Source organism: Hyperolius riggenbachi, chromosome 4 (assembly GCF_040937935.1).
Source record: "Hyperolius riggenbachi isolate aHypRig1 chromosome 4, aHypRig1.pri, whole genome shotgun sequence".
Lineage (NCBI taxonomy): Eukaryota > Metazoa > Chordata > Amphibia > Anura > Hyperoliidae > Hyperolius > Hyperolius riggenbachi.
The window spans coordinates 501,590,615-501,615,069 of NC_090649.1; the positions used below are offsets into that span (position 1 = coordinate 501,590,615).

Sequence of the window (24,455 nt, forward strand, 5' to 3'; positions counted from 1 at the left end):
GGCGTGTCCTCACACTGCCACATAATCTGGGTTGTGCATACACCACCCCTCTTCTGACTCTTATACCTCTGGCGTGTCCTCACACTGCCACATAATCTGGGTTGTGCATACACCACCCCTCTCCTGACTCTTATACCTCTGGCGTGTCCTCACACTGCCACATAATCTGGGTTGTGCATACACCACCCCTCTCCTGACTCTTATACCTCTGGCGTGTCCTCACACTGCCACATAATCTGGGTTGTGCATACACCACCCCTCTCCTGACTCTTATACCTCTGGTGTGTCCTCACACTGCCACATAATCTGGGTTGTGCATACACCACCCCTCTCCTGACTCTTATACCTCTGGTGTGTCCTCACACTGCCACATAATCTGGGTTGTGCATACACCACACCCCTCTCCTGACTCTTATACCTCTGGGGTGTCCTCACACTGCCACATAATCTGGGTTGTGCATACACCACCACACCCCTCTCCTGACTCTTATACCTCTGGGGTGTCCTCACACTGCCACATAATCTGGGTTGTGCATACACCACCACACCCCTCTCCTGACTCTTATACCTCAGGCGTGTCCTCACACTGCCACATAATCTGGGTTGTGCATACACCACCACACCCCTCTCCTGACTCTTATACCTCTGGCGTGTCCTCACACTGCCACATAATCTGGGCTGTGCATACACCACCACACCCCTCTCCTGACTCTTATACCTCTGGTGTGTCCTCACACTGCCACATAATCTGGGTTGTGCATACACCACCACACCCCTCTCCTGACTCTTATACCTCTGGCGTGTCCTCACACTGCCACATAATCTGGGTTGTGCATACACCACACCCCTCTCCTGACTCTTATACCTCTGGCGTGTCCTCACACTGCCACATAATCTGGGTTGTGCATACACCACCCCTCTCCTGACTCTTATACCTCTGGCGTGTCCTCACACTGCCACATAATCTGGGTTGTGCATACACCACCCCTCTCCTGACTCTTATACCTCTGGCGTGTCCTCACACTGCCACATAATCTGGGTTGTGCATACACCACCACACCCCTCTCCTGACTCTTATACCTCTGGCGTGTCCTCACACTGCCACATAATCTGGGTTGTGCATACACCACCCCTCTCCTGACTCTTATACCTCTGGCGTGTCCTCACACTGCCACATAATCTGGGTTGTGCATACACCACCACACCCCTCTCCTGACTCTTATACCTCTGGCGTCTCCTCACACTGCCACATAATCTGGGTTGTGCATACACCACCACACCCCTCTCCTGACTCTTATACCTCTGGCGTGTCCTCACACTGCCACATAATCTGGGTTGTGCATACACCACCCCTCTCCTGACTCTTATACCTCTGGCGTGTCCTCACACTGCCACATAATCTGGGTTGTGCATACACCACCACACCCCTCTCCTGACTCTTATACCTCTGGCGTGTCCTCACACTGCCACATAATCTGGGTTGTGCATACACCACCACCCTTCTCCTGACTCTTATACCTCTGGCGTGTCCTCACACTGCCACATAATCTGGGTTGTGCATACACCACACCCTTCTCCTGACTCTTATACCTCTGGCGTGTCCTCACACTGCTCTGTTTAAGTTTTGAGTAGTAATTTGTACTCTGATTTATTTTTATAATTGGTTATTTTCCTAGCCTGACCTGGATGTGAAGGAACTCTGCCACAATTCATATCTTCTTCGGATCGAACTTTGAAGTAATAATTTGTAGTTATGGATGAACCATTGTGTTTGATGCCCATGCGTTCTTACTGACCCACCCTTGATATTCACCATTCCCCAGAGGACTGCAAAGCTTTGGTGCCCAATATATACAGTGCCTTGCAAAAGTATTCATCCCCCATTGGCATGTTTCATGTTTTGTTGTCTCACAACCTGGAATTGAATGGATTGTTTGAGAGTTTGCACCATTCCATTGACAGAAGAGCCTAAAACTTTGTAGATGGAATATTTGGTTTATTGTGAAGCAAACAACAAATAGGACAAAATAACTGAAAACTTCAGCCTGCATAACTATTCACCCTCCCCTATTACATTCAGTGCTTTGTGGGGCCGCCTTTTGCGGCAATTACAGCTGCAAGTTGCTTTGGATAAGCCTCTATGAGATGACCACATCTTGCCACTGGGATGCCCATTCCTCAAGGAAAAATTGCTCCAGCTCCTTCATGTTGGATAGTTTTCCCTTGTGAACAGCAATCTTCAAGTCTGACCACAAATCCTCTATTGGATTGAGGTCTGGACTTTGACTAGGCTATTCCAACACATTTATATGGTTCCCCTTAAACCACTGCAGAGCCGTATGCCTCGGGTCATTGTCTTGCTGGAAGGGGAACCTCCGCCCCAGTCTCAGGTCCCTGGCAGACTGACACAGGTTTAGCATCCTCACACCATGATGCTGCCACCATGTTTCACTGTGGCGATTGTGTTCTTCTGGTGATGGAAGGTGTTGAATTTGCTTTGTGCTAGACATAGCATTTTCCTTGGTGGCTGAACAGCTACATTTTAGTCTTATCTGACCAGAGCACCTTCCTCCATACATTTGGAGAGCCGCCCACATGCCTTCTGGCAAACTCAAAATGTGCCTTCTAATTTTTCACACTAAGTAATGGCTTTTTCTGGCCAAATAAAAACCAGCTCTATGGAGTGTATGGATTATTGTGGTCCTATGGACAGATACTCTAGTCTCTGGTGTGGAACTTCTGCAGGGTTACTTCTGGCCTCTATGCTGCCTCTCTGATTAATGCCCTCCTTGCCCAGTCTGAGTTTTGGTGGGTGGCTCTCTCTCGACAGGTTTCTTGTGGTACCATGTTCTTTCCATTTGAAGATGATGGATTTGATGGTGCTCTGGGGAATATTCAAAGCTATGGTGTTACTTTTTTGGAGAGCCCTTTTTGCTTAGTGGTGTTTGGAGAGCTCCTTGGCCTTCATGGTGTGACGCCTCTTGCTTAGTGGTGTTTGGAGAGCTCCTTGGCCTTCATGGTGTGATGCCTCTTGCTTAGTGGTGTTTGGAGAGCTCCTTGGCCTACATGGTGTGATGCCTCTTGCTTAGTGGTGTTTGGAGAGCTCCTTGGTCTTCATGGTGTGATGCCTCTTGCTTAGTGGTGTTTGGAGAGCTCCTTGGCCTTCATGGTGTGATGCCTCTTGCTTAGTGGTGTTTGGAGAGCTCCTTGGTCTTCATGGTGTGATGCTTCTTGCTTAGTGGTGTTAGGAGAGCTCCTTGGTCATCATGATGTGATGCCACTTGCTTAGTGGTGTCTGGAGAGCTCCTTGGCCTTCATGGTGTGACGCTTCTTGCTTAGTGGTGTTTGGAGAGCTCCCTGGTCTGCATGGTGTGACGCCTCTTGCTTAGTGGTGTCTGGAGAGCTCCTTGGCCTTCATGGTGTGATGCCTCTTGCTTAGTGGTGTCTGGAGAGCTCCTTGGTCTTCTTGGTGTGATACCTCTTGCTTAGTGATGTTTGGAGAGCTCCTTGGTCTATGCCTCTTGCTTAGTGGTGTCTGGAGAGCTCCTTGGTCTTCACAGTGAGACGTCTCGTGCAGAGTGGTGTTTGGAGAGCTCCTTGGTCTTCATGGTGTGATTCCTCTTGCTTAGTGAGGTTTGGAGAGCTCCTTGGTCTTCATGGTGTGACGCCTCTTGCTTAGTGGTGTCTGGAGAGCTCCTTGGTCTTCATGGTGTGACGCCTCTTGCTTAGTGGTGTCTGGAGAGCTCCTTGGTCTTCATGGTGTGACGCCTCTTGCTTAGTGGTGTCTGGAGAGCTCCTTGGCCTTCATGGTGTGACGCCTCTTGCTTAGTGGTGTTTGGAGAGCTCCTTGATCTTCATGGTGTGATGCCTCTTGCTTAGTGGTGTTAGGAGAGCTCCTTGGTCTTCATGGTGTGATGTCTCCTGCTTAGTCGTGTTTGGAGAGCTCCTTGGTCTTCATGGTGTGATGTCTCCTGCTTAGTGGTGTTTGGAGAGCTCCTTGGTCTTCATGGTGTGACGGCTCTTGCTTAGTGGTGTTTGGAGAGCTCCTCGGTCTTCATGGTGTGACGCTTCTTGCTTAGTGGTGTTTGGAGAGCTCCTTGGTCTTCATGGTGTGACGCCTCTTGCTTAGTGAGGTTTGGAGAGCTCCTTGGTCCTCATGGTGTGACGCCTCTTGCTTAGTGGTGTCTGGAGAGCTCCCTGGTCTTCATGGTGTGACGCCTCTTGCTTAGTGGTGTCTGGAAAGCTCCTTGGTCTTCATGGTGTGATGTCTCCTGCTTAGTCGTGTCTGGAAAGCTCCTTGGTCTTCATGGTGTGATGTCTCCTGCTTAGTCGTGTTTGGAGAGCTCCTTGGTCTTCATGGTGTGATGTCTCCTGCTTAGTCGTGTTTGGAGAGCTCCTTGGTCTTCATGGTGTGACGCCTCTTGCTTAGTGGTGTTTGGAGAGCTCCTTGGTCTTCATGGTGTGATGTCTCCTGCTTAGTCGTGTTTGGAGAGCTCCTTGGTCTTCATGGTGTGATGCCTCTTGCTTAGTGGTGTTAAAGCCTCTGGGGTTTTTTCCTGAAAAGATGATACTGACTGATCATGTGACACATATTGCAGACAAGTGGACTTCATTTCACTAATTATGTGGCATTTGTGTGTGTTTATATAAATATATGTATCACACATTATACACAGGTATTTCTCATTTCATTGTAGACTATTTTGTGCAGACATCACATAAAATAACATTAAAATTACAGGTTGGAATGTAACACAATAGGTACAAAGCCAGGAGGGGTAAATACTTTTTGCAAGGCACTGTAGGAACTCCCTTATGGCATCACATAGGTTTGAATTTGATTTTATAGAATAGGAGGCCATAAATTGCTTTAAGTGGCCCTGAAGGGAAAAAAAAAGTGCCCCAGGGAGTACTTACCTCGACATGGGAAAGCTTCTGGATCCTAAAGAGGCTTCCCTCATGCTCCTCTTCAGCCTTGCTCCAGCAATGGGACCCCGAAAGTCTGGCGACGAGGGCCCGCAGGACTAGCCAAGCCTGATCAGGTTCACTGTACTGCACAGGCATAGGCTGTGTGCACCTGCACAGTAGAGCAGACCCGATCGGGCTCAGCTATTTCCACTGGGGCCTGAGCAGAAAGCCGCTACTGCGCTTGCGCAAGCAGGCCATGGTCACTGTTTGGAGGATCGGCCTGGCTAAGGACGACGGGGAAGACTCATTAGGATCCATGGTAAATGGAGATGGTCTCCTTTTCTGAGGTACACAAAGGTGAGCTGGCCGTCAGCAGCAGGGGCGCCTCTAGCCATTTTGTCACTCCAGGTGAGAAAACCTGTAAAGTCGTAATGCAGCAGCATTTCACCACGAAATTCCCTAATTCGGCAATGTTTCACCAGAAAATAATTGTAAAATGGCAGCGTTTCACCAGAAAATACACGTAACAAAGAAAATACATGTAAGGAAGAAGGCACACAGGGGGACATAGGGAGGCACAGGGACAGAAGGAGGCACGAGGGTCAGAAGAAGTCAAAGGAGGACATAATGAGGCACACTGGGGGACAAAAGGAGGCACAATGGGGGGCAGAATGAGACACAAAGGAGGACAGAAGGAGGTACACAAAGGGGCAGTAGGAGGTACAGGGTCACAGGACAAGGCATGAGGGCCAGAAGGAGGCACACAGGGGGACTGAAGAAGGCACAAAGTGGGGCAGAAGGAGGCGGCACAATGCGGACAGAGAGGCACAAAAGGAGGCCCAAAGGGGACAGAAGGAGACACAATGGGGGCCCAAAAAAAGCACAAAGGGGGCAGAAGGAAGCACAGAGAGACAGTAGGAGGCACAAAGGGAGACAGAAGGACAAACAGGGGGTCAGACTGAAGAAGGCTCAAGGAGACAAAAGGAGGCACAAAAGGGAGAGAAGAGACACAAAGGGGGAAAGAAGGATACACAAGGCACAGAGGTGGCAGCTGCCTCCAACTTACACTAAGTAGATGTTGCAGAAGTAGTAAAACACCCACAGGGTGGGGCTTAGCTCAGGTGCGGGGCTTAATTTGGGGGGCAGGGATTAATCCAGCCACATGGCGCCCCCCAGGACTGATAGCACTCCAGCCAATGGCCTGTACTGCCTATGCCTAGAGGCTCCCCGGCTCAGCAGCACGGGGGATAAGCACTTACTGGATTGTCTGCACACTCGCCAAGCAAAGGCAAATCAGACGGACATACAAACCTGCAGAATGAAGAGCTCTCTGGACTGGACGTTACTCGTCATTAACAATCAGCGCTCAGCAAAATGAAGCCGACCTGAATACAGAAGAAAGCGGATTCCTGCCAAGTCACTAGAACACTCGCTAAAGAACATTCATTGTACCTGAAGTATGCAATAGCTTCACAAAGAAAGACTAACCAGGAGGAATGATGTGTCCAACAGGAATGTGCAGATAAAATAACTACTAAAGGTCTACTCAGGTCCCACAGGGTTATTTCCATTCAGCTGAACCTCGTCCCCTGGAGAATAGAGGTCCAAAGTACTTATCCATTTCATAAAGACCACCATGATAACCCCCATCCCGCCTAAAAATGTGACCAAAGTAACAGTCCTCAGAAATACTTGAAAAATGTACATATGATGGTGGCAATATAACTACTGCTGGCTTATCTTCCCAATCCTGGACCTCCATGTGATGCTGTGGAGAACCCCAGGCATGGCCATCTCAATCTGTGCAGAAATCAGCGGTGCTAGGTCAGCAGTACAAGATCCAGACATGCATGTAAGTGGATGGTGCTGTGTCAGTATAGGACAATAATCTATGGCTGTACAGGAGGTAATAGCGCTATGGCACTAGTACCCAGCCCTGGATCATCATGTCATGGAATAGTGTTATTAAATGACAAAGTGTTATATGTTGTAGAATATTAGAGTGTGAGCTCCTCCGAGGACAGTCAGTGACATGACTATGTACTCTGTACAGTGCTGCAGAAGATGTCAGTGCTATATAAATACATAACAATATGGTAGGACATTAGACTATGACTATGGTAGGATTACAGTGTGAGCTCCTCTGAGGACAGTCAGTGACATGACTATGTAGTCTGTAAAGTGCTGCAGATGTCGTCAGTGCTATATAAATACATAGTAATAATAATATGGTAGAACATTACACTATGACTATGGTAGGATTAGAGTGTGAGCCCCTCTGAGGACAGTCAGTGACATGACTATGTACTGTGTAATGTGCTGCAGAAGATGTCAGTGCTATATAAATACATAATAATAATATGGTAGGACATTACACTATGACTATGGTAGGATTAGAGTGTGAGCTCCTCTGAGGACAGTCAGTGACATGACTATGTAACCTGTAAAGTGCTGCAGGAGATGTCAGTGCTATATAAATATATAATAATATGGTAGGACATTACACTATGACTATGGTAGGATTAGAGTGTGAGCCCCTCTGAGGACAGTCAGTGACATGACTATGTACTCTGTAATGAGCTGCAGAAGATGTCACTGCTATATAAATACATAATATGGTAGGACATTAGACTATGACTATGGTAGGATTAGATTGTGAGCTCCTCTGAAGACAGCTAGTGACAGGACTATGTACTCTGTAATGTGCTGCAGAAGATGTCAGTGCCATATAAATAATAATAATATGGTAGGACATTAGACTATGATTATGGTAGGATTACAGTGTGAGCTCCTCTGAGGACAGTCAGTGACATGACTATGTACTCTGTAATGTGCTGCAGAAGATGTCAGTGCTATATAAATACATAATAATAATATGGTAGGACATTAGACTATGACTATGGTAGGATTAGAGTGTGAGCCCCTTTGAGGACAGTCAGTGACATGACTATGTACTTTGTAATGTGCTGCAGAAGATGTCAGTGCTATATAAATACATAATAATAATATGGTAGGACATTAGACTATGACTATGGTAGGATTAGAGTGTGAGCTCCTCTGAGGACAGTCAGTGACATGACTATGTACTCTGTAATGTGCTGCAGAAGATGTCAGTGCTATATAAATACATAATAATAATATGGTAGGACATTAGACTATGACTATGGTAGGATTAGAGTGTGAGCTCCTCTGAGGACAGTCAGTGACATGACTATGTACTCTGTAATGTGCTGCAGGAGATGTCAGTGCTATATAAATACATAATAATAATATGGTAGGACATTAGACTATGACTATGGTAGGATTAGATTGTGAGGACAGTCAGTGACATGACTATGCACTCTGTAATGTGCTGCAGGAGATGTCAGTGCTATATAAATACATAATAATAATATGGTAGGACATTAGACTATGACTATGGTAGGATTAGAGTGTGAGCTCCTCTGAGGACAGTCAGTGACATGACTATGTACTCTGTAATGTGCTGCAGAAGATGTCAGTGCTATATAAATACATAATAATAATATGGTAGGACATTATACTATGACTATGGCAAGATTAGATTGTGAGCTCCTCTGAGGACAGTCAGTGACATGACTATGTACTCTGTAATGTGCTGCAGAAGATGTCAGTGCTATATAAATACATAATAATAATATGGTAGGACATTATACTATGACTATGGCAAGATTAGACTGTGAGCTCCTCTGAGGACAGCCAGTGACATGACTATGTACTCTGTAATGTGCTGCAGAAGATGTCAGCGCTATAAAAATACATAATAATAATATGGTAGGACATTAGACTATGACTATGGTAGGATTAGAGTGTGAGCTCTTCTGAGGACAGTCAGTGACATGACTATGTACTCTGTAATGTGCTGCAGAAGATGTCAGTGCTATATAAATACATAATAATAATATGGTAGGACATTAGACTATGACTATGGTAGGATTAGAGTGTGAGCTCCTCCGTGGACAGTCAGTGACATGACTATGTACTCTGTAATGTGCTGCAGAGGATGTCAGTGCTATATAAATACATAATAATAATATGGTAGGACATTAGACTATGACTATGGTAGGATTAGAGTGTGAGCTCCTCTGAGGACAGTCAGTGACATGACTATGTACTCTGTAATGTGCTGCAGAAGATGTCAGTGCTATATAAATACATAATAATAATATGGTAGGACATTAGACTATGACTATGGTAGGATTAGATTGTGAGGGCAGTCAGTGACATGACTAGTGCTAACATATTCTGACACTACCACTTGCACTTGAATGCGCAGTGACGTTGCTGCACTATGAAGAGATTCACCATGTACTTTTGTCAGGGATAGATCAGACCACTAGGTGGTATTTTGGAGCTGTGGCACAGGAAGAGGCAAAGGCATGGGTAAAGGAGAAGGCAGAGGATGAGACAGAGGAGGAGGCATTGGGAAAGGCATGGGTACAGGACGAGGCAGAGGACAAGGCAGAGGAGGAAGCAGAGGACAAGGCAGAGGAGGCAGAGGACAAGGCAGAGAAGGAGGCAGAGGACAAGGCAGAGAAGGAAGCAGAGAAAAAGGACAAGGCAGAGGAGGAAGCAGAGGACAAGGCAGAGGAGGAGGCAGAGGACAAGGCAGAGAAGGAGGCAGAGGACAAGTCAGAGGAGGAGGCAGAGGACAAGGCAGAGGAGGAAGCAGCGAACAAGGCAGAGGACAAGGCAGCGAACAAGGCAGAGGAGGAAGCAGAGGACAAGGCAGAGGAGGCAGAGGACAAGGCAGTGAAGGAGGCAGAGGACAAGGTAGAGAAGGAAGCAGAGGACAAGGCAGAGGAGGAGGCAGAGGACAAGGCAGAGGAGGAAGCAGAGGACAAGGCAGAGGACAAGGCAGCGAACAAGGCAGAGGACAAGGCAGAGGAGGAGGCAGAGGACAAGGCAGAGAAGGAGGAAGAGGACAAGGCAGAGAAGGAAGCGGAGGACAAGGCAGAGAAGGAGGCAGAGGACAAGGCAGGGAAGGAGGCAGAGGGCAAGGCAGAGGAGGAAGCAGAGGACAAGGCAGAGGAGGAAGTGGAGCACAAGGCAGAGGAGGAAGCGGAGGACAAGGCAGAGGAGGAAGCAGAGGACAAGGCAGAGGAGGAAGCAGAGGACAAGGCAGAGGAGGAGGCAGAGGACAAGGCAGAGAAGGAGGCAGAGGAGGAAGCAGAGGACAAGGCAGAGGAGGAAGCGGAGGACAAGGCAGAGGAGGAAGCAGAGGACAAGGCAGAGGAGGAAGCGGAGCACATGGCAGAGGAGGAAGCGGAGCACAAGGCAGAGGACAAGGCAGAGGAGGAAACGGAGCACAAGGCAGAGGAGGAAGCAGAGGACAAGGCAGAGGAGGAAGCAGAGGACAAGGCCGAGGAGGAGGCAGAGGAGGAAGCACAGTACAAGGCAGAGGAGGAAGCAGAGGACAAAGCAGAGGAGGAAGCGGAGCACATGGCAGAGGACAAGGCAGAGGAGGAAGCAGAGGACAAGGCAGAGAAGGAGGCAGAGGACAAGTCAGAGAAGGAGGCAGAGGACAAGGCAGAGGAGGAGGCAGAGGACAAGGCAGAGAAGGAGGCAGAGGACAAGTCAGAGAAGGAGGCAGAGGACAAGGCAGAGGACAAGTCAGAGAAGGAGGCAGAGGACAAGTCAGAGGAGGAGGCAGAGGACAAGGCAGAGAAGGAGGCAGAGGAGGAAGCACAGGACAAGGCAGAGGAGGAAGCAGAGGACAAGGCAGAGGAGGAGGCAGAGGACAAGTCAGAGAAGGAGGCAGAGGACAAGGCAGAGGAGGAGGCAGAGGACAAGGCAGAGAAGGAGGCAGAGGAGGAAGCACAGGACAAGGCAGAGGAGGGAGCAGAGGACAAGGCAGAGGAGGAGGCAGAGGAGGAGGCAGAGAAGGAGGCAGAGGAGGAGGCAGAGAAGGAGGCAGAGGAGGAAGCACAGGACAAGGCAGAGGAGGAAGCAGAGGACAAGGCAGAGGAGGAAGCACAGGACAAGGCAGAGGAGGAAGCAGAGGACAAGGCAGAGGAGGAAGCAGAGGACAAGGCAGAGGAGGAGGCAGAGGACAAGGCAGAGGAGGAGGCAGAGGACAAGGCAGAGGAGGAGGCGGTGGACAAGGCAGAGGAGGAAGCAGAGGACAAGGCAGAGGACAAGGCAGAGGAGGAGGCAGAGGACAAGGCAGAGGAGGAAGCAGAGGACAAGGCAGAGGAGGAAGCGGAGGACAAGGCAGAGGAGGAAGCGGAGGACAAGGCAGAGGAGGAAGCAGAGGACAAGGCAGAGGAGGAGGCAGAGAAGGAGGCAGAGGAGAAGCAGAGGAGGAAGCAGAGGACAAGGCAGAGAAGGAAGCAGAGGACAAGGTAGAGGAGGAAGCAGAGGACAAGGCAGAGGAGGAGGCAGAGGACAAGGCAGAGGAGGAGGCAGAGGACAAGGCAGAGAAGGAGGCGGAGGACAAGGCAGAGGAGGAGGCAGAGGACAAGGCAGAGGAGGAAGCACAGGACAAGGCAGAGGAGGAGGCAGAGGAGGAAGCACAGGACAAGGCAGAGGACAAGGCAGAGGAGGAGGCAGAGAAGGAGGCAGAGGAGGAAGCAGAGGACAAGGCAGAGAAGGAAGCAGAGGACAAGGTAGAGGAGGAAGCAGAGGACAAGGCAGAGAAGGAGGCAGAGGACAAGGCAGAGGAGGAGGCAGAGGACAAGGCAGAGGAGGAAGTGGAGGACAAGGCAGAGGAGGAGGCAGAGGACAAGGCAGAGGAGGAAGTGGAGGACAAGGCAGAGGAGGAAGCAGAGGACAAGGCAGAGGAGGAAGCAGAGGACAAGGCCGAGGAGGAGGCAAAGGACAAGGCAGAGAAGGAGGCGGAGGACAAGGCAGAGGAGGAGGCAGAGGACAAGGCAGAGGAGGAAGCGGAGGACAAGGCAGAGGAGGAAGCGGAGGACAAGGCAGAGGAGGAAGCAGAGGACAAGGCAGAGGAGGAGGCAGAGGACAAGGCAGAGGAGGAGGCAGAGGACAAGGCAGAGGAGGAAGCGGAGGACAAGGCAGAGGAGGAGGCAGAGGACAAGGCAGAGGAGGAGGCAGAGGAGGAAGCACAGGACAAGGCAGAGGAGGAGGCAGAGGACAAGGCAGAGGAGGAAGCAGAGGACAAGGCAGAGGAGGAGGCAGAGGACAAGGCAGAGAAGGAGGCGGAGGACAAGGCAGAGGAGAAGGCAGAGGACAAGGCAGAGGAGGAAGCGGAGGACAAGGCAGAGGAGGAAGCGGAGGACAAGGCAGAGGAGGAAGCAGAGGACAAGGCAGAGGAGGAGGCAGAGGAGGAGGCAGAGGAGGAAGCAGAGGACAAGGCAGAGGAGGAGGCAGAGGAGGAAGCAGAGGACAAGGCAGAGGAGGAGGCAGAGGAGGAAGCAGAGGACAAGGCAGAGGACAAGGCGGAGGAGGAAGCAGAGGACAAGGCAGAGGAGGAGGCAGAGGAGGAGGCGGAGGAGGAAGCAGAGGACAAGGCAGAGGAGGAGGCGGAGGAGGCGGCAGAGGACAAGGCAGAGGAGGAGGCAGAGGCATGGAAAGGATATGAAAAAAGTAAATAAAAGAGGAAGGTATGGAAAGGAAACGCACTGGAAACTTAATGCGCTGAATGTAAAGCAAAGGAAAGCAAACAACCTGTAGGCAAATGAAGACAACAGAACCGTTTTACAAACAAACCTTTTATTGGGTTTTAAAATAAACTAAGTGTAGAATTGAAAGTGTGATTTTGGCACTACGCTATACATGGGTTACACGTGTGCGGCTGCGCTGGTACATCCTGCCCCCCCCCCGGCACAGCAGGTGGGCAGTTCCACCCCCCCCCCCCCCCCCGGCACAGCAGGTGGGCAGTTCCACCCCCCCCCCGGCACAGCAGGTGGGCAGTTCCACCCCCCCCCCCCCCGGCACAGCAGGTGGGCAGTTCCACCCCCCCCCCGGCACAGCAGGTGGGCAGTTCCATGGATGGCATTCCTTCAGGGAACACAATACACAGCATGAATAGGAGAAGTATTTCCATGGAAGTACCAGCAATGGGTGTACAGACAGAGATATATATACACTTATACGTGCGCACGCTGTCACAGGGTCCTGAGGCAAGGCCAGTGCAAACCAACCTCAGCCCATTCATCCATTTCCTCAGCAAGGATTAGGACTGTCCCAGCTGGTCTCCTCCTCCACCGATTGGCTGCAAGTTAAGGTGTGCACACATGCACAATGCTTGGCAGGACTTAATCCCCAGGGCCGCAGTTTGAGGGCAGAAAGATGTAACGATGCCTCACTAGGCTATGTGGGGGATGGGGAGGGCGGAGTGACATCTAGTGGGAGGGGCAAAGGGAGGGATGGTGTGGGCGGAGTGACATCTAGTAGGAGGGGTAAGGAGAGTCCAATGCGAGGTCAGGGGGGGGGATATGTACACATCCTTGCCCCGCCTTAGCAGAGTTTGGTAGAGCGTGTGTGCGCACCTTTGCTCTCCAGCTAGTCCCAGCATGCCCTGCGCAGTGACCGGCTGCATCAGCATCGCATACATATAGAAGTATATATACATATATAAAAAGAAAGCTTTAAACTAAAAGCAAAAAAACAAAACACAGAAAATAATTTAAAAACACAAAATTATGGCAATTAACCTGATAGAAAGCTTTAGCTCAGCTTTACAAATCAACGTTCTCTTCATGTAAAAGACGGTTTGTACAATGCTTAGTCTAAAGTCTCTACACTTTATACAGGTATACAACACTTGCAAAAAGAATCATAGGAAGTCCCTGTATTATGTGGCAAACCAAAACCAGAAAACCTCTATACGGCCCATACATAATAGTCCAATCCTTCAATCAAATCGTGGGGTGCATAGCAATCTTCAACAAGCAGAAATCTGAGGCTCTTCAATTAAAAACCTCCGCGACCGTTTCCTTCCACGGCGGACTAAAAAACGATTAAATAAAAAAAACCTGTTTGGGAACCTGGACAGCAACGATTAAAACGGATTGCTAGATGTAGATCCTCCGTCATAGGTTGCTGTAAAACAGGAAAAATCAGAATATGAATATCTTATATTAATTATATCTTATCAGACAAGACTGACTCCGCTCACCCCAAAATAATATTGCTACGCCCCTAAATCCAGACTGACCACACCCACTCATTGCTACGCCCCTAAATCCAGACTGACCAGACCCAGTCATTGCTACGCCCCTAAATCCAGACTGACCACACCCAGTCATTGCTACGCCCCTAAATCCAGACTGACCACACCCACTCATTGCTACGCCCCTAAATCCAGACTGACCACACCCAGTCATTGCTACGCCCCTAAATCCAGACTGACCACACCCACTCTCCATATATCCCAGACACGGTTTAGTAATGCAGACAGAATCTCTGCAGCTCGTAAGCCTGGTACACACTTTCAATTATAATTGGCCAATCCCTGACCAATTTTTACCACCTGCGTGTATTTCTTGGCCCTCATATTACATGGAGGTGGTAAAATTGGCCAATCCTAATTGAAAGTGTGTACCCGGCTGTATTTCTATATAAAACCCCAGCTGCAGCTATTAGCCATGGAAGGGTTAGGGAACTCCTCTAGAATTACCTCCTTGCATTCATGTATACAAGATTTCTCCACTGCTTCACCCATCCTCTGGAATGCCCTTCCACAACACATCCGACACTCTCCAACCTCTGATATTTTCACAGAACTGACTTTTCCAACAAGCATACGCTCTACCTCAGGCAACTTCTCCTTCATCTTATTGTAATACAGGACGATATAAAGCACAGCCATCCCAAAAATTAGTCACTTATATGAAGAACCAAAATGTAAGCAGGGGGAGGGTATAAAGGCACAGTGACTGTCAGCTTACACATTAACACAACTATTCATTACAATATAATAATTCATCACATGTAACAAAGTTAAGAAAATAGTCTATATTGCACGTTTGTCACAATCGGTTGCCTAATTATAATCATTATTGACATATATATTTGAATATTGATTTATATATTATTGATGTATAAAGCGCTGACATATTCTGTGGCGCTGTACAAAGTAAGAAACCAACATGGGGTACATAATACAGACAATATACAGTATGTAATGGAAGTGACAAGAGTAACATGAAGAATAAAACATTCCAAGACACAAAAGGGTGACAAGAGCCCTGCCCTTGCCAGCTCACAATCTAGAGCAGTGATAGGCAAACTTGGCCCTCCAGCTGTTAAAGGGGAACTTCAGCCTAAACAAACATACTGTCATCAAGTTACATTAGTTATGTTAATTAGAATAGATAGGTAATATAGTCTCTTACCCACCCTGTTTTAAAAGAACAGGCAAATGTTTGTGATTCATGGGGGCTGCCATCTTTGTCATGGGGGCAGCCATCTTTTTGGTTGAAAGGAGGTGACAAGGAGCAGGAGACACAGTTCCAACTGTCCTGTGTCCTGATTACCCCTCCCAGCTGCACACACTAGGCTTCAAAAATGTAAGATAAAAAAAAAAAAAGTGCACCAAAACAGCAGAACGAGAGCAACAACATCAGAAATCCCATCATGCTTTGCACAGCATCAGGGGAAAAAAGCCCGGGCAGTTTTCTTCTGTGCAGCCAAAAATGAGGCTTGGATAAGAGAAACAAAGTCCTGATGCTGTGAAACTGTTAAAGAAACACCAAGCCTTTTCAGTGCTGCTGAGTCGATTTTTAGTCCGGAGGTTCACTTTAAAGAACTACAAGTTCCACAATGCATTGCAGGAGTCTGACAGCCACAGTCATGACTCATAAAGGCAAATGCATTGTGGGACTTGTTTCTTAACAGCTGGACAGCCAAGTTTGCTTATCACTGATCTAGAGGAATGGGGTGGGGGGGGGGGGGATAAGAGGTGGGGTAGTGTACAACGACCATACCTGTAGGCGGTGTACTTTATGTTATCTTGTTGGAGTGCAACTTGGCCTTATTAGGACAAAGGGGAACTGGCCTAAGGTAGAGCGTATGCTTGTTGGAAAAGTGAGCTTTGTCCTAAGGCCAAGTTGCACTCCTACTAGCTATCCTAAAACAAACTGCCTCTGAATGTTTATTGTATACTACCACCTCTCAGAGCCGGGACAAGGTCCTCCAGCACCCAAGGCTGAGACACCAAAGTGCGCCCCTCCATCCCTCCCACCCCAGCCGTCACACACTGATTGCTATTACACTAAGAGGCCCCTCCCCCATCCCTCCCACCCCAGCTGTCACACACTGATTGCTATTACACTAAGAGGCCCCTCCCCATCCCTCCCACCCCAGCCGTCACACACTGATCGCTATTACACTAAGTGGCCCCTCCATCCCTCCCACCCCAGCCGTCACACACTGATTGCTATTACACTAAGAGGCTCCTCCCCCATCCCTCCCACCCCAGCCATCACACACTGATCGCTATTACACTAAGTGGCCCCTCCCCCATCCCTCCCACCCCAGCCGTCACACACTGATTGCTATTACACTAAGAGGCTCCTCCCCCATCCCTCCCACCCCAGCCGTCACACACTGATTGCTATTACACTAAGAGGCCCCTCCTCCATCCCTCCCACCCCAGCCGTCACACACTGATTGCTATTACACTAAGAGGCCCCTCCTCCATCCCTCCCACCCCAGCCGTCACACACTGATTGCTATTACACTAAGAGGCCCCTCCTCCATCCCTCCCACCCCAGCCATCACACACTGATTGCTATTACACTAAGAGGCTGCTCCCCATCCCTCCCACCCCAGCCGTCACACACTGATTGCTATTACACTAAGAGGCTCCTCCCCCATCCCTCCCACCCCAGCCGTCACACACTGATTGCTATTACACTAAGAGGCCCCTCCTCCATCCCTCCCACCCCAGCCGTCACACACTGATTGCTATTACACTAAGAGGCCCCTCCTCCATCCCTCCCACCCCAGCCGTCACACACTGATTGCTATTACACTAAGAGGCCCCTCCTCGATCCCTCCCACCCGAGCCGTCACACACTGATTACTATTACACTAAGAGGCCCCTCCATCCCTCCCACCCCAGCCGTCACGCACTGATTGCTATTACACTAAGAGGTCCCTCCCCCATCCCTCCCACCCCAGCTGTCACACACTGATTGCTATTACACTAAGAGGCTCCTCCCCCATCCCTCCCACCCGTCACACACTGATTACTATTACACTAAGAGGCCCCTCCTCCATCCCTCCCACCCCAGCTGTCACACACTGATTACTATTACACTAAGAGGCTCCTCCCCATCCCTCCCACCCCAGCCGTCACACACTGATCGCTATTACACTAAGAGGCCCCTCCCCATCCCTCCCACACCAGCCGTCACACACTGATTGCTATTACACTAATAGGCCCCTCCCCATCCCTCCCACCCCAGCCGTCACACACTGATTGCTATTACACTAAGAGGCTCCCAACACCTTCATCTCTAGTTATCTGGCTTGCAGTCACTGCCATGTATCTCCTTTTCTTATTTCTCTCTGTTTCAAACACAATAGGGGAATGATAGCTGAGTGAGTTGTGTGCCCCCTCCTACACTGCGCCCTGAGGCTGGAGCCTCTCTCGCCTTGGCCCGCCCTGCTCCCCCTTTTACACTGAGCCCTGAGGCAGGAGCCTCTCTCGCCTCTTCCTCGCCCTGTGCCCCCTCCTACACTGCGCCCTGAGGCTGGAGCCTCTCTGCCTCGGCCTGTACACTATTATGGTGTGTACTATTATGGTGTGTGATGTTATGGTGTGTGATGTTATTGGGAGGGAGGAGGGTGATGGGAGTGATAGCTGAGTGAGTTGTGTGCCCCTCCTACACTGTGCCCTGAGGCTGGAGCCTCTCTGCCTGGCCCTGTACAGTATTATGGTGTGTGATGTTATTGGGAGGGAGGAGAGTGATGGTAATGATAGCTGAGTGAGTTGTGGGCCCCCTCCTACACTGCGCCCTGAGGCTGGATCCTCTCTCGCCTCTGCCTCAGCCCCGCCCTCCCTCCTACACTGCGCCCTGAGGCTATTGGGAGGGAGGAGGGTGATGGGAGTGATAGCTGAGTGAGTTGTGGGCCCCTCCTACACTGCGCCCTGAGGCTGGAGCCTCTCTCGCCTCTGCCTCAGCCCCGCCCTCCCTCCTACACTGCGCCCTGAGGCTGGAGCCTCTCTCCCTTCTGCCTGGCCCTGTACAGTATTATGGTGTGTGATGTTATTGGGAGGGAGGAGGGTGATGGGAGTGATAGCTGAGTGAGTTGTGGGCCCCTCCTACACTGAGCCCTGAGGCTGGAGCCTCTCTCGCCTCTGCCTCAGCCCCGCCCTCCCTCCTACACTGCGCCCTGAGGCTGGAGCCTCTCTCCCTTCTGCCTGGCCCTGTACAGTATTATGGAGTGTGATGTTATTGGGAGGGAGGAGGGTGATGGGAGTGATAGCTGAGTGAGCTGTGTGCACCCCTCCTACACTGCGCCCTGAGGCTGGAGCCTCTCTGCCTGGCCCTGTACAGTATTATGGTGTGTGATGTTATTGGGAGAGAGGAGGGTGATGGGAGTGATAGCTGAGTGAGCTGTGTGCCCCTCCTACACTGCGCCCTGAGGCTGGAGCCTCTCTGCCTGGCCCTGTACAGTATTATGGTGTGTGATGTTATTGGGAGGGAGGAGGGTGATGGGAGTGATAGCTGAGTGAGCTGTGCGCCCCTCCTACACTGCGCCCTGAGGCTGGAGCCTCTCTGCCTGGCCCTGTACAGTATTATGGTGTGTGATGTTATTGGGAGGGAGGAGGGTGATGGGAGTGATAGCTGAGTGAGCTGTGCGGCCCCCTCCTACACTGCGCCCTGAGGCTGGAGCCTCTCTGCCTGGCCCTGTACAGTATTATGGTGTGTGATGTTATTGGGAGGGAGGAGGGTGATGGGAGTGATAGCTGAGTGAGCTGTGTGCCCCCTCCTACACTGCGCCCTGAGGCTGGAGCCTCTCTGCCTGGCCCTGTACAGTATTATGGTGTGTGATGTTATTGGGAGGGAGAAGGGTGATGGGAGTGATAGATGAGTGAGCTGTGTGCCCCCTCCTACACTGAGCCCTGAGGCTGGAGCCTCTCTGCCTGGCCCTGTACAGTATTATGGTGTGTGATGTTATTGGGAGGGAGGAGAGTGATGGGAGTGATAGCTGAGTGAGTTGTGTGCCCCTCCTACACTGCGCCCTGAGGCTGAAGCCTCTCTGCCTGGCCCTGTACAGTATTATGGTGTGTGATGTTATTGGGAGGGAGGAAAGTGATAGGAGTGATAGCTGAGTGAGCTGTGTACCCCTCCTACACTGTGCCCTGAGGCTGGAGCCTCTCTGCCTGGCCCTGTACAGTATTATGGTGTGTGATGTTATTGGGAGGGAGAGAGGGAGGAGGGTGATGGGAGTGATAGCTGAGTGAGCTGTGTGCCCCTCCTACACTGCACCCTGAGGCTGGAGCCTCTCTGCCTGGCCCTGTACAGTATTATGGTGTGTGATGTTATTGGGAGGGAGGGAGGGAGGAGGGTGATGGGAGTGATAGCTGAGTGAGCTGTGTGCCCCCTCCTACACTGCGCCCTGAGGCTGGAGCCTCTCTGCCTGGCCCTGTACAGTATTATGGTGTGTGATGTTATTGGGGGGAGGAGGGTGATGGGAGTGATAGCTGAGTGAGTTGTGCGCCCCCCTCCTACACTGTGCCCTGAGGCTGGAGCCTCTCTGCCTGGCCCTGTACAGTATTATGGTGTGTGATGTTATTGGGAGGGAGGGGGGTGATGGGAGTGATAGATGAGTGAGCTGTGTGCCCCCTCCTACACTGAGCCCTGAGGCTGGAGCCTCTCTGCCTGGCCCTGTACAGTATTATGGTGTGTGATGTTATTGGGAGGGAGGAGAGTGATGGGAGTGATAGCTGAGTGAGTTGTGTGCCCCTCCTACACTGCGCCCTGAGGCTGAAGCCTCTCTGCCTGGCCCTGTACAGTATTATGGTGTGTGATGTTATTGGGAGGGAGGAAAGTGATAGGAGTGATAGCTGAGTGAGCTGTGTGCCCCCTCCTACACTGAGCCCTGAGGCTGGAGCCTCTCTGCCTGGCCCTGTACAGTATTATGGTGTGTGATGTTATTGGGAGGGAGGAGGGTGATGGGAGTGATAGCTGAGTTGTGTGCCCCTCCTACACTGTGGCCTGAGGCTGGAGCCTCTCTGCCTGGCCCTGTACAGTATTATGGTGTGTGATGTTATTGGCAGGGAGGAGGGTGATGGGAGTGATAGCTGAGTGAGCTGTGTGCCCCCTCCTACACTGCGCCCTGAGGCTGGAGCCTCTCTGCCTGGCCCTGTACAGTATTATGGTGTGTGATGTTATTGGGAGGGAGGAGGGTGATGGGAGTGATAGCTGAGTGAGCTGTGTGCCCCCTCCTACACTGCGCCCTGAGGCTGGAGCCTCTCTGCCTGGTCCTGTACAGTATTATGGTGTGTGATGTTATTGGGAGGGAGGAGAGTGATGGGAGTGATAGCTGAGTGAGCTGTGTGCCCCTCCTACACTGCACCCTGAGGCTGGAGCCTCTCTGCCTGGCCCTGTACAGTATTATGGTGTGTGATGTTATTGGGAGGGAGGAGAGTGATAGGAGTGATAGCTGAGTGAGCTGTGTACCCCTCCTACACTGTGCCCTGAGGCTGGAGCCTCTCTGCCTGGCCCTGTACAGTATTATGGTGTGTGATGTTATTGGGAGGGAGGAGAGTGATAGGAGTGATAGCTGAGTGAGCTGTGTACCCCTCCTACACTGTGCCCTGAGGCTGGAGCCTCTCTGCCTGGCCCTGTACAGTATTATGGTGTGTGATGTTATTGGGAGGGAGGAGGGTGATGGGAGGAGTGATAGCTGAGTGAGCTGTGAGCCCCCTCCTACACTGCGCCCTGAGGCTGGAGCCTCTCTGCCTGGCCCTGTACAGTATTATGGTGTGTGATGTTATTGGGAGGGAGGAGGGTGATGGGAGTGATAGCTGAGTGAGCTGTGTGCCCCCTCCTACACTGCGCCCTGAGGCTGGAGCCTCTCTGCCTGGCCCTGTACAGTATTATGGTGTGTGATGTTATTGGGAGGGAGGAGGGTGATGGGACTGATAGCTGAGTGAGCTGTGTGCCCCTCCTACACTGTGCCCTGAGGCTGGAGCCTCTCTGCCTGGCCCTGTACAGTATTATGGTGTGTGATGTTATTGGGAGGGAGGGAGGGAGGAGGGTGATGGGAGTGATAGCTGAGTGAGCTGTGTGCCCCTCCTACACTGCACCCTGAGGCTGGAGCCTCTCTGCCTGGCCCTGTACAGTATTATGGTGTGTGATGTTATTGGGAGGGGGTAGGGTGATGGGAGTGATAGCTGAGTGAGTTGTGCCCCTCCTACACTGTGCCCTGAGGCTGGAGCCTCTCTGCCTGGCCCTGTACAGTATTATGGTGTGTGATGTTATTGGGAGGGGGTAGGGTGATGGGAGTGATAGCTGAGTGAGTTGTGCCCCTCCTACACTGTGCCCTGAGGATGGAGCCTCTCTGCCTGGCCCTGTACAGTATTATGGTGTGTGATGTTATTGGGAGGGAGGAGGGTGATGGGAGTGATAGCTGAGTGAGCTGTGTGCCCCCTCCTACACTGCGCCCTGAGGCTGGAGCCTCTCTGCCTGGCCCTGTACAGTATTATGGTGTGTGATGTTATTGGGAGGGAGGAGGGTGATGGGAGTGATAGCTGAGTGAGTTGTGCCCCTCCTACACTGTGCCCTGAGGCTGGAGCCTCTCTGCCTGGCCCTGTACAGTATTATGGTGTGTGATGTTATTGGGAGGGAGGAGGGTGATGGGAGTGATAGCTGAGTGAGCTGTGTGCCCCCTCCTACACTGCGCCCTGAGGCTGGAGCCTCTCTGCCTGGCCCTGTACAGTATTATGGTGTGTGATGTTATTGGGAGGGAGGAGGGTGATGGGAGTGATAGCTGAGCGAGTTGTGTTCCCCTCCTACACTGCTCCTCTGCCTCAGCCCAGCCACCTCTTATTCCCCCCAGTTAGATTGTAAGCTCACAAGGGCAGGGTTCGCTCTCTTTCTCACCCTTTTGTGTCTGGCAGTTTGTTATACATTTTATTCTTCATGTTACTTTTGCCGCTGCCATTCCCAATTCTGTATCTTGTATATTAGTGTACAGCATTGTCTGTATTATGTACCCCATGTTTGTTTCTTGCTTTGTACAGCGCCACAGAATATGTTGGCACTTATTAAATCAATATTAATAAGCCCTTTTATCTGCACTTTTCCCCCTTGTATTTGCATCTTCAGTCACTACATTGTACAGTCAGAGCACCTGATCTGCAGGTTTGGTCAGTCAGAGCACCTGATCTGCAGGCTTGGTCAGTCAGAGCACCTGATCTGCAGGCTTGTACAGTCAGAGCACCTGATCTGCAGGCTTGGTCAGTCAGAGCACCTGATCTGCAGGTTTGTTCAGTCAGAGCACCTGATCTGCAGGCTTGGTCAGTCAGAGCACCTGATCTGCAGGCCTGGTCAGTCAGAGCACCTGATCTGCAGGCTTGGTCAGTCAGAGCACCTGATCTGCAGGCTTGTTCAGTCAGAGCACCTGATCTGCAGGCTTGGTCAGTCAGAGCACCTGATCTGCAGGCCTGGTCAGTCAGAGCACCTGATCTGCAGGCTTGGTCAGTCAGAGCACCTGATCTGCAGGCTTGGTCAGTCAGAGCACCTGATCTGCAGGCTTGGTCAGTCAGAGCACCTGATCTGCAGGCTTGGTCAGTCAGAGCACCTAATCTGCAGGCTTGGTCAGTCAGAGCACCTGATCTGCAGGCTTGGTCAGTCAGAGCACCTGATCTGCAGGCTTGTACAGTCAGAGCACCTGATCTGCAGGCTTGGTCAGTCAGAGCGCCTGATCTGCAGGCTTGTACAGTCAGAGCACCTGATCTGCAGGCTTGTACAGTCAGAGCACCTGATCTGCAGGCTTGTACAGTCAGAGCACCTGATCTGCAGGCTTGTACAGTCAGAGCACCTGATCTGCAGGCTTGGTCAGTCAGAGCACCTGATCTGCAGGCTTGGTCAGTCAGAGCGCCTGATCTGCAGGCTTGTTCAGTCAGAGCACCTGATCTGCAGGCTTGTTCAGTCAGAGCGCCTGATCTGCAGGCTTGTTCAGTCAGAGCACCTGATCTGCAGGCTTGGTCAGTCAGAGCGCCTGATCTGCAGGCTTGTACAGTCAGAGCACCTGATCTGCAGGCTTGTACAGTCAGAGCACCTGATCTGCAGGCTTGGTCAGTCAGAGCACCTGATCTGCAGGCTTGGTCAGTCAGAGCACCTGATCTGCAGGCTTGTACAGTCAGAGCACCTGATCTGCAGGCTTGGTCAGTCAGAGCACCTGATCTGCAGGCTTGGTCAGTCAGAGCACCTGATCTGCAGGCTTGTACAGTCAGAGCACCTGATCTGCAGGCTTGATCAGTCAGAGCACCTGATCTGCAGGCTTGTACAGTCAGAGCACCTGATCTGCAGGCTTGTACAGTCAGAGCACCTGATCTGCAGGCTTGTACAGTCAGAGCACCTGATCTGCAGGCTTGGTCAGTCAGAGCACCTGATCTGCAGGCTTGGTCAGTCAGAGCACCTGATCTGCAGGCTTGTACAGTCAGAGCACCTGATCTGCAGGCTTGGTCAGTCAGAGCGCCTGATCTGCAGGCTTGGTCAGTCAGAGCGCCTGATCTGCAGGCCTGGTCAGTCAGAGCACCTGATCTGCAGGCTTGGTCAGTCAGAGCGCCTGATCTGCAGGCTTGGTCAGTCAGAGCACCTGATCTGCAGGCTTGGTCAGTCAGAGCACCTGATCTGCAGGCTTGTTCAGTCAGAGCACCTGATCTGCAGGCCTGGTCAGTCAGAGCACCTGATCTGCAGGCGTGGTCAGTCAGAGCACCTGATTTGCAGGCTTGGTCAGTCAGAGCACCTGATCTGCAGGCCTGGTCAGTCAGAGCACCTGATCTGCAGGCTTGTTCAGTCAGAGCGCCTGATCTGCAGGCTTGTACAGTCAGAGCACCTGATCTGCAGGCTTGTTCAGTCAGAGCGCCTGATCTGCAGGCTTGTACAGTCAGAGCACCTGATCTGCAGGCTTGTACAGTCAGAGCGCCTGATCTGCAGGCCTGGTCAGTCAGAGCGCCTGATCTGCAGGCTTGGTCAGTCAGAGCACCTGATCTGCAGGCTTGGTCAGTCGGGGCAACTGATCTGCAGGCCTGGTCAGTCAGAGCACCTGATCTGCAGGCCTGGTCAGTCAGAGCGCCTGATCTGCAGGCTTGGTCAGTCAGAGCACCTGATCTGCAGGCTTGGTCAGTCAGAGCGCCTGATCTGCAGGCTTGGTCAGTCAGAGCACCTGATCTGCAGGCTTGGTCAGTCAGAGCGCCTGATCTGCAGGCTTGGTCAGTCAGGGCACCTGATCTGCAGGCTTGGTCAGTCAGAGCACCTGATCTGCAGGCTTGGTCAGTCAGAGCACCTGATCTGCAGGCTTGGTCAGTCAGAGCACCTGATCTGCAGGCTTGTACAGTCAGAGCGCCTGATCTGCAGGCTTGGTCAGTCAGAGCGCCA

The 24,455-nt window shown here is 51.4% G+C and overlaps 4 protein-coding genes across 5 annotated transcripts in view; 2 read left to right on the top strand and 2 right to left on the bottom strand.

Annotated features, from left to right (window-relative positions):
• The window catches only part of LOC137504876 (NAC-alpha domain-containing protein 1-like), a 128,290-nt gene extending 123,226 nt beyond the window's left edge, over positions 1-5,064 (bottom strand). The window contains exons 1-2 of the mRNA XM_068233470.1: positions 4,918-5,064; positions 2,752-2,884 (exon numbers count right to left, since the gene is read on the bottom strand). Coding sequence (XP_068089571.1) covers positions 2,752-2,884; positions 4,918-5,064 — 280 coding nt within the window. The remainder of the gene's footprint in view (positions 1-2,751; positions 2,885-4,917) is intronic.
• A 167-nt stretch (positions 5,065-5,231) lies between these two features.
• Positions 5,232-10,632, top strand: LOC137504877 (uncharacterized; the record flags this gene model as incomplete). Its single annotated transcript, XM_068233472.1, has 2 exons — positions 5,232-5,316; positions 9,203-10,632. Coding segments are annotated over exons 1-2 (1,515 nt in total), but the record flags the coding sequence as incomplete, so codon positions are not given.
• A 180-nt stretch (positions 10,633-10,812) lies between these two features.
• LOC137504878 (neurofilament heavy polypeptide-like) lies at positions 10,813-12,482 on the top strand (the record flags this gene model as incomplete). Its single annotated transcript, XM_068233473.1, has 2 exons — positions 10,813-11,007; positions 11,247-12,482. Coding segments are annotated over 2 exons (1,431 nt in total), but the record flags the coding sequence as incomplete, so codon positions are not given.
• A 356-nt stretch (positions 12,483-12,838) lies between these two features.
• Positions 12,839-24,455, bottom strand: part of PSME4 (proteasome activator subunit 4) — a 338,013-nt gene continuing 326,396 nt past the window's right edge. For both annotated transcript variants that reach the window (XM_068233125.1, XM_068233124.1), the window contains exon 47: positions 12,839-13,932. The gene's annotated coding sequence lies outside the window, so the exon portion shown is untranslated. The remainder of the gene's footprint in view (positions 13,933-24,455) is intronic.